At 51.2% G+C, this 10252-nt stretch overlaps 1 protein-coding gene across 1 annotated transcript; it reads left to right on the top strand.

Moving 5' to 3' along the window:
- Positions 1–275: 275 nt before the first annotated feature.
- PCDH8 (protocadherin 8) lies at positions 276–4393 on the top strand. Its single transcript, XM_058800236.1, has 3 exons — positions 276–2687; positions 2830–3040; positions 3511–4393. The coding sequence occupies exons 1-3, from the start codon at positions 276–278 to the stop codon at positions 3882–3884; spliced, it is 2997 nt and encodes a 998-aa protein (XP_058656219.1). The 3' UTR covers positions 3885–4393.
- The last annotated feature ends 5859 nt before the right edge of the window (positions 4394–10252 follow it).

The following is a 10252-nucleotide window of genomic DNA, read 5'->3' as shown; positions in this document are numbered from 1 at the left end:
CCCCCAGACCCCGCAGAGTTAAAGAAAACAAAGGCGAGCGCCCCCCGACCCCGCTCCCGGCCCGGCCCGGGGCGCGCCGGGGGCCGCCCGCCGTCCGCGCTGCACCGCCTCCCATTGGCTCCGCCGCCCGCTCATTTGCATAGCGCCGTCTATGAAAGGCGGCGCGGCGGCGCGGGCGGGCGCAGACGGCGGTGGAGCCGTTCCTGTGCGTCCCGCCCGAGCCCGCGCTCGTCCCGTCCGCACCGCGCCGTCGGGCTGAGCCCCGCGCCGCTGCCATGAGCCCCCTGCGGTTGCTGGCCGCCGCCTGCCTGCTGGCCCTGTCCCGCTGCAAGACGGTGAGGTATCGCACCGACGAGGAGGGCGCGCCGGGCACGGTGATCGGTACTCTGGCCGATGAGATGCCGGTGAAGGCGCCGGGGGAGATGAGCTTTCGCCTGATGCGGCAGTTCAGCAACAGTTCGCTGGTGCGGGTGCGGGAGGAGGACGGGCAGCTGAGCATCGGTGAAGCGGGGCTGGACCGGGAGCGGCTGTGCGGCCAAGCTCCGCAGTGTGTCCTGGCCTTCGACGTGGTGAGCTGCTGGCGGGAGCGCTACCGTCTGGTGCACGTGGAGCTGGAGGTGCGTGACATCAATGACAATGCACCGCGCTTCCCCCATGCCCAGATGGCGCTGGAGGTTTCGGAGAGTGCTGCACCCGGCACTCGGCTCCCGCTGGAGGTTGCTGTGGATGAGGACGTGGGCTCCAACTCCATCCAGAGCTTCCAGGTCTCCCTCAACAGCCACTTCGGTGTGGAGGCACAGACACGGGCGGATGGGGCACGCTGTGCCGACCTGGTGCTGCTCCAGGAGCTGGACCGCGAACGCCAGCCCTCCTACACCCTGGAGCTGGTGGCCAAGGACGGCGGCAGCCCAGCGCGCTCAGGCACAGCCACCGTGCATGTCCGTGTTCTCGATGCCAATGACAACAGTCCCACATTTGCCCAGAGCTCAGTCACGGTGGAGTTGCCTGAGGATGCGCCGCCCGGCTCCCTGCTGCTCGATCTGGATGCTGCTGACCCTGATGAGGGCCCCAATGGTGAGGTGGTCTATGCCTTCAGCAGCCAGGTGCCCCCTGAGGCACGGCGGCTCTTCCGCCTCGACCCGCGCTCGGGCCACCTCACCCTGGAAGCCGCCGTGGACTACGAGCGCACCCGCACCTACGAGCTGGACGTGCGTGCCCAGGACCGCGGGGCCAGCCCCCGTGCTGCCACCTGCACCGTCGTCGTGCGCCTCACCGACGTCAACGACAACGCCCCGCGCATCAGCATCAGCGCCCTCCGTGGCGCCGCCAGTGCGGCCGGCGTGGCCTACGTCAGCGAGGCGGCGGCCACGGAGAGCTTCGTGGCCCTCGTCAGCGCCACGGACCGCGACTCGGGCGCCAATGGGCAGGTGCGCTGCAGCCTCCGTGGGCACGACCACTTCGCCCTGCAGCGGGCCTACGAGGACAGCTACATGATCGTCACCACGGCGGCGCTGGACCGCGAGCGCATCCCCGAGTACAACCTCACCGTGGTGGCTGAGGACCTGGGCTCGCCGCCCTTCAAGACCGTCCGGCAGTACACGGTGCGGGTGAGCGATGAGAATGACAACGCGCCGCTCTTCGCCAAGCCCCTCTACGAGGTGGCAGTGCCAGAGAACAACCCCCCGGGCGCCTACATCACCACCGTGGTGGCTCGTGACCCTGATCTTGGCCACAATGGTAAGGTCACCTACCGGCTCCTGGAGACGCAGGTCATGGGGGCCCCCATCTCCACCTACGTCTCAGTGGACCCCGCCACTGGGGCCATCTATGCCCTCAGGACATTCAACTATGAGATCCTCAAGCAGCTGGACCTGAGGATCCAGGCCACTGATGGTGGCTCCCCACAGCTCTCCAGCAGCACTGTTGTCAAAGTGAGAATGGTGGACCAGAACGACAACCCTCCTGTCATCATCCACCCAGTGCTCACCAATGGGACTGTGGAAATCGGTGTGTCCAGCAAGACCTCCCGTGACTCCCTGGTGGCCCAAATCAAAGCTCGAGATGCAGATGATGGGGCCAATGCTGAGCTCACCTTTGCCTTCCTGGAAGAGTCCCAGCAAGACCTCTTCATCATCAACCCAAGTACTGGGGACATTGTGCTGAGGGGTGACCTCTCTGAGGAGCTGGGACAGCTATTCAAGGTCATCCTCACTGTGACAGACAATGGCAGACCTCCCCTGGCCACAACTGCCACGGTCAACTTCCTGGTGACTGCCACTGCTCCGTCCAGTATCCAAGACATAGCCAAGCCCAGCTCCTGGGAAGGAAAGGCTTTGCAGTGGGACATCCCTCTGATCGTGATCATTGTCCTGGCAGGCAGCTGCACCCTCCTCCTTGTGGCTATAATCACCATCGCCACCACCTGCAACAGGCGCAAGAAGGGGAACAACATCAAAAACAACACTGCCCTGAAGGACCAAATAGACATCTCCCACCTGGAGAAGGGCCATCAGGAGGAGGGCAGCCAGAGGGGGAACATGTTTGAGGTCCGAACCTTTCCCAGCAAAACCTCCTTCACCAGCCCCGACCCCTCTCCAGCGGCTGAAGAGATCTCCACCACTGAGAGTGGCAGTGACAGCACTTGCCTCTATGAGGGTCAGAAGAGGCTGAGGGGACAGAGTGGGGAGGTAAGGTCCCACCAGAGGAAGTGGGGCAAAGGGTTGGGGGGTGTCTTGGAGGATGTGAATTAGCTGCAGAGGTGCAGTTAATGTTGGTTTACTTTTCACCACTTCTCTCCCTCATATCTCCTTTGATTTTCCTCCCCACCAGCAGGGTTTTGCTGCCACTCCGAGCTACAACAAGGAGCCTGCTCCCCCCGTGGCCATTTGGAAGGGACACTCCTTCAACACCATCTCTGGCCGGGAGGCAGAGAAGTTCAGTGGCAAAGACAGCGGCAAAGGCGACAGTGATTTTAACGACAGCGACTCGGATATCAGCGGAGATGCCCTGAAGAAAGATCTCATCACACACATGCAGAACGGTAAGGGCTCTGCCCCTGCTCCCCACTGGACCTCAGACAGAAAGATGGATGGGTGGGGAGGTGGATGAGGGGACCCATCCCTGGGGCACAGGGATCAGGCAGGGCAGCTGGAAGGGGAAGCCAGACACTGCATGGCTCAAACTGCCCCTCTCCTTGGAGCAGGCTGTTTTTAGGTGTTGGTTCCTCTCTGCACTGAGAGCCCAGCACAAATTAGCATTTGTCAGAAGTGCTGTAGGATTGGATTTTTTTCCCAAAAAAAGGTTCCCTTAAAGCTAGAATTGCGAGGAGTGTTCCTAACAGAACAACATTACCTAACCAAGCCTGGGTTTTTGTTGCGCTGTAAAGCCTCCCCACTCCCACCGTCGGTGCAGTGAATCATCCTGTGACTGGTAACTCTAAGGATTGTGAACGGTGTGGATTTATTCCTGCAGTAACGACAGGTTTCTCCTCCCCTATCTCTCTCTCTCTAGGTCTGTGGGCATGCACGGCTGAATGCAAGATCCTGGGGCACTCCGACCGCTGCTGGAGCCCCTCCTGTGGCCGAGCCAACCCTCACCCCTCTCCATATCCTTCAGCACCCCTCTCCACCTTCTGCAAGAGCACGTCCTTGCCCAGGGATCCCCTTCGCAGGGACAACTTTTATCAAGCCCAGCTGCCCAAAACAGTGGGGCTTCAGAGTGTCTACGAGAAGGTGCTGCACAGGGACTTTGACCGGACGATCACGCTCCTCTCCCCGCCGCGCCCTGCACGGCTCCCCGACCTTCAGGAGATCGGGGTGCCCCTGTTCCCAGCCCCCTCAACTAGATACCTGGGCCCCCAGACTGAGACAACTGAGAAGGCGTAGCCCAGAGTGCTCCCCCTCGAGTGCGCCCCTCCCTGCGCACACAACTAGGTCACTCCCGAGAGCCTTTAAGTTATTGACCAGATCTAGTGTCGTATGTGTAAATATGCAAGATGTGCCTTAAAAATGAAGTCGTTTGGGAAAGATTTCCAATCAGATCAGTACTGTTTGATATTTGCAAACAAAAAAAATTGTTTGTAGTTAATGTAATTTTTATGAAATGTGCAGTATTTAAATTTCTTTTCATGTTTTCTACATTGGGGTTTTTTCTTTTACTTTTGGTTTACCCATGGCCTGCCATTTTTTGTAGTGTTTTTAACCTGTACATTGTGTAATGTAATGTTTGTACATAATGAAAATTTGTTATATTTTTATATAATAAATACTTAAAAATGGGAATTCTTGCCAAAGGAGCTGTCTGAAAGACACCATAATAACAATTAATATTAATAATAATATCCTGAATATGTAGAATCTTGTAAGGGAAATTCCTCTTTCACAGTGTAATAATAACCTAAGCAATCTAGTGTACTGAGAAGTTTGCCTTGCCAAATGTGACTTGTATTTCTTGAGTCTGTGGTCAACTTAAGTGTTATTTAATTGCCTTTGGTTCCTGTAATCTGTATCACTGATAAACACTAATAAAGGTTTTGTCATGTTCAGAGGCTTCTGTTCATGGATTTCATGCTTCAGAGCACAGAGGTCTTCACAGGTCAACAAAAGTATTTTGTGCTGGGAAATGCAGTGGGCAGGAGCAACTTTTAGTCTTGCCCATCGTTGGTCTCTGGCAATACCTCTGCAGGTTTAGCTCTAAAGCTTCTAATGCTGGGTTGGGAGGGAGGCTGGGGTGAGAGAGCCAGCCTTTGCTTGTCACTGTGTGGTCTGAGCTCTCCCAGCTCGATCCTTCTCGGGTGGGGACTGGTGTGATTTTAGGGAAGCAAGTGAAGCTCTGTTCTTCAGTGGAAACATCCGTGCTGTGCCGATGTCTTTGCATCAGCAGCCCCCCGAGCACTTTGCTTTCTGCTCTGGCTGAGACAGAGTCAGGCTCTATGGGTGTAGGCTCAAATGCTTACCCCTTGTTAAAGCAGCCTTACTAAAGGACAGTAGCTTGTGTTTGTGTACATATATTTATACATCAAGAGAAAGGTGCATAGAACAGGATTCAAAAATGTTGGTTATATTGACATTTTCTATGGTACATATTTCTCTTCTCACTGAAATTACTGTCCTGGAAAAAAAAACATACAGAGCTTTGAAATTCCTTCCTATGGGTCTTCAAGCTAAAAGCAGATCTCAAATACTTCTGCTGAAATCAGGTATAGAATAGCATTTAATGAAACAAAATGAAGCATGAAGGTTTCTTCCTGTGCTCAAAAAATGCTTACACCAGAAGTAACACTTGTACTGGAGTTTTAATATTTGATTGAAGTTTTCCAAAAGGGAGAACGGCTCCTTTTGTGGACTATATAACTTCACATTTTGTAAAAATCAATAATCCAAAAATCTGTACAAGGCAAAGCTTTGGGGTTTTATCACGAGTTCTATAACTATTTATCTAATTGGTGTGGTACATATCTATAAAATATGGGTCACCAAGGAAATATAAAACTTTCTTAGATATAAACAAGGCTCTATTTGGCTTTGTGCCTCAAAATGTAAGCCAAAAACATCCCACCTGTATGTCCCTTAACCAACAAAAATCCCCTTCCTCCCCCAACTTCCAGCTTTCTCAAGTCTCTGTAGCAAGAGTGGCAGAAGCCAATCAAGTTTTTATGCACACGGGGTCTGAGTTTTATCTGGGGCTTCAAAAATACCATCGTGTAAAGATTTGTGGTGGGCAAAGAGTTTCAGAGGTTGTACTTAAAGGGAATTTAAATCAGGCTGATGCAAGACTCAATTGGGAAGCTACATTTGTGATACATCTCCTGTGGTCAGGAAAACAGGTGAGCATTTCTGGTGGTTCCTCTAAAGTCTGGTAGTAAAAATTGTGATGCATCTAATGAACTTAGAGGGTCATCTTGGTTAAATTTAGAGCTGAAGTTGTGGCTGGAGGACGGGTGCTGAGAAAGAAAGCTGGTAGCCTCCCTTCTGGCTAATGACCAGTGATGCAGAGAGCAACGCCTACATGGGAAGTAATTAATCATAACTGAGCTCAGGGAGGGAAAGGCTCTTTGTCAAAAAAAGCAGGGCTCTCTGATAAGCTGGTTCTTCCTCATCTAATTCAAAAGCCTGGGTTACATACCCCAACAGCTTCACAGCTGGTTCCTAGACTCCCCTGGCAGGGCCAGCAGGATGTAGTCACAGATGAAGAATGGTTGATTGCACTAGGGTTTGGCATCAAATTTGGGCAGCTTTCTGCAACAGAGCTTGTGCCCTTCTGTAAGTGGATTGATGCTCCTCACTGCCTGATCAGGAGTTTGGACCAACCCAGTGCAAGGCAACCATCAAATGGTAGGAAACTAACGTCACTTGTTCCTGTTCCCATAACAGCTTTCAGCAGCAAGAAGCTACAGTCTCATTGGGGTTTGGGATCTGTCTGTTCTGGCATCCCATATGCTGTAAAATGTGAGATTTTAGTATTAAATACCCCTTGGTATTTAAATCTGAGCCCATCATTTCACAGATACTGTCTGGTTAGTGGAAAGATACAGACTTCTTCTGAGAGCTTCTCATCTTGACCTGGCCAGGCAACAGGGACTATTCAGGTGCATCACTGAAGCTCCTGATCTCCCCTTTTCTTGTAAGGGCAAGGGGCAGCAGTCTAGACTCCTGTAACTTTTACATGCCTAAAATTAGATGAGGGAAGTCTCCAAGATCCATCAGATAAGAGCACATGCCACCCAAAGCGCAGCTGAGTGCAGGGGGAGCCCAAGGCATAGCTCCTGGGCTAAGTCCCTGGGGTCAAACATTTGCTCCATTGATGCTATTTCACTGTATATGTCCTAGTTTTTTTCTTTTAGTTTTTGATTATCCTGAGATTTTTGCTAACATACTTCAGGAATTAATGCAGCAGTCCTATCAGTTAAATTCCATTTATTTGCCAACATCAGCTCTGTGTTGCATGATGAGGCCATATGACCACAGAACCTCTTGCTCACAAAGAGCTACCTTCTCCTGTCTGCCTTTCCCTGGCTCAGAGGGAAGAGGTGAGGGGGTGCCAAGACACAGGACTGGAGACAGCACTCCTTCACTGAGCCAGCACTAATTCCATGGCCCAAACTGGCTACAGCAGTGGGACATCACAAAAGCACTGACACTGAGCTTGAGCCTGCTCCTCAGCTTGAGCCGGCTCCTGCTGAAATGTCTGGTAGTCACCTGCAATGGAGACAAGCATCCTCGACACCCTCCTCAGTCACTGGGGAGAAACAGGCACTTTTAGGACACATAGAAGTGGGTAATTCCCACAGGCTCTTTTCCAGGTGTACCTTCACAGCCATTCAGGCGTAGCTGCAATGTCTCCTGAGTGCCCCATTCATATTCTGGGATCGTGGGCTTGCACCTGACACCCTGGAGACCTTAGGCTGGCCTCCAAATCTCTTTTAACTCTCAATAATTTAAATTAATTTTCCCAAAGTCAAGTCTGTTTCACCCATGACAGTAATTGGTAAGTGATCTCTCTCTATGTTGAACCATGAGCTTTTTTTATCTGATTTTCTACCCCTGTTCTGCTGAGGAGAAATGGGGAGGGGGTCTGGCTGCTGACCAAGATCTACCCACCACGTGCAGCAAGGAGACAAGATCCCAGGGATGACTTCTCTGGTGCTTCAGCCAAAAAATTAGTCAAATTCCCACTGACCTGCTTTTCTGTCCTGTGCCATTTGAATGCCTCCAAGGATGCTTTATGTATTGAGATGTGTGATGGAATCAAATACCACTGAGGTGCCTGGTTCTGGCTCTTGCAGTGCATGCTGTAGGAACAGGGCTCCTCCTAAAACAGGGTGGCAGCACCCACATTTGTAAGTGGACATGGCTGTGACCTCTGGGGTAGGGGCTTAATCCTGTGTCCTTAACACAGGCAAAATGTGCTGAAAATGTGTCAGAAAATGCTGCCTTGGCCCAGACCCTGAAGGCAGAGAGACACCAGGTGGGGTTTAGCTGAAGACTCGGACAGATGTGACTTCTGTGGCCAATGTGTAGGGTCTACATGAATAACAGGCATCTGCACTCCTGTGGCAGACAAGGAGAGCTGCTCAGGGGGGTCTAGGGGGGCTGACATCTCACACTAGGCACCTGCATCCTCTTTTCACTATTGCTCTCTGGTCTCCCATAACTGTGTTGACCACCACTATACACGACAGCAGACTAGGCACCTGTCCTAAACACAGGCACAGACCTTGTGGATATAGAAATTCAGGTGAGTGCACTGTCACCTAAAGAGAGGGTCCATCCTCTCCAGCTCCAGCTTCATTTTCCCCTGACTCCTTTGACAGCACCACCCAGGAAAGTCATCTGCTTATGGACAGAGGTACCAAAGTAACAAAATCAGGTAGATTGCTGCACATTTAGCTCATCCAGATGTCAAGCAAATGTTAGGAAGAGAGCAGAGAGAGAAGAGGGCCCCAGGGCCTGGAAAGAAGATAGGATTGTGGTTTTGAGCAGCAGCCAACAAAGTAGATCAGCCTATATGTAACATAAAACCTCTTGAGGTTTCTAATCGATTTCAAGGTTGATCAAGGAGAAAACACTGCCTTTTGGATAATTTGAAGGCTTAGCATTTCTGGTGGTAATGCCCACTGACTCTTCAACTGTCACCTAAGCTCAAATTTAGCTTGAAGAATGTGGGCTAGTAACTGAAGTGTTACTTCCCACCATATACACCAAGGTCTCGAAGTATTCCTTATTTAAATGGATGGTTAGGAGAAGCTCCCTGGAGCTGGTTTACCCCTCAGCAGTGATACAGATCCCTCCTGAGCTGGACACACAAAGCTGATTTCACACTCTTGCCTATGGTGCCCATAGAAAGGAAGCAGATGGCCGCCAAGTTGAGAAATGCGATTACTTAGCCTGGGTGTGAGAAGCCAGTAGTTGATTATTATTAAACAGTTGATAATTATTAATTATTTTTGAGTGGGCATTAGAATCCGCAGGGTCACAGGCATGAGAACCCAGCCTGCAGCAGGCAAACCCCACTAGCCTGTCAGCTCCTGCTGCAGTGGATGACTGGCTACTGTGCCTAGAGGGTACTTCTTGAGTAAGGAGGACCCACCAGCTCCACATCTGAGGTAAGGAAGCAACCCTGTGTGGTGCTATAGTCAAATGCTGCTAAAGAATGTAGAGGTATTTGTGGCAACTTCATCTTTCAGATCTGAAAACTGTTCCAAGTTGTGCACCTTTGTCTTAAACCGACATTGGATGAATGTGCTGGAGGCCAGAAGTGGAGTCTGCCTCCTATCCATTCTCCTGAGTGGATGACCCAGTGCTGGGTGACAGGAATTACATTTGTCCCTGCAGATGTCCGCTAGGCAGCCCCACCTTTGCAGCCCAGCTCCCAGGACCTTCTATCCACCTGGCTGCTGGCTGCAGCCCTCTGTCACGGTGATGAGTCCTGACCCTGTCCAGGTTGGCCACTCTGTGCATGGTCACTGTACCACAGCCATGTGGGGCAACTCACTGGAGAACAACCTGCCCAAAGGTCTCTGCAGACAAGTTCTCCTTTTTTCCCACAGGTTCATGTTCTGTGTAGAAATACTCCTTTGTGGTTAAAGCAACACAACTTAATTATAACTTAATAACTTCAATTTGGTCCTGTAAGAAGAGGAGAGTTTTGTGGGATATCAGCAGACATCATAATGATAGAGAGCTCAGAGGAACAGAGGGACAAAAAGAAGAAGAAGAAAGGGCAACAACTTCCTCCCTTCACCTGGAAAAAATCTTCTCTCATCCACAGTGAGAAGACAAAAACAAGCAGGGAGTTTGGGAAGACAGGAGAGACGGACCCACATGATGGGGGACTAAGCTGTCCAGAGGCTGCAAACACACAAAGGTTTGAGAGGATGATCCCCAGTTAAATAAGCAATTTCATTATGTACAGAGGATCCTCAGCTTAATTCATCCTCTTTTCCCATGCAAAACATGTCCACTGGACTTGGAAGAAATTCAAGGACCTTGACTTTCCAAAAGTCCTACAGCAGACACTAAGAGCGAGTTCAGTGGACAACTAGGTAGAGAATAGCATGAAGAGGCACCTCTGCAAATCAAAATCTTAACATTGTTTTTGTCTATAGATTTCCTACCTGAATCTCTGCATGGGGACAATAGTATACAGTGTATTTGAGGTGTGACCCCTAAGTGAGGGCATTCCATCCCCAGCTCTGTGCTGTGGCTCCTAGAAAATAATTCCCCAAGGTCTCCTCCCTCCCTAGAGTTTAATT

Source organism: Ammospiza caudacuta, chromosome 2 (assembly GCF_027887145.1).
Source record: "Ammospiza caudacuta isolate bAmmCau1 chromosome 2, bAmmCau1.pri, whole genome shotgun sequence".
NCBI lineage: Eukaryota > Metazoa > Chordata > Aves > Passeriformes > Passerellidae > Ammospiza > Ammospiza caudacuta.
This window is presented reverse-complemented; position numbering and strand designations above follow the sequence as displayed.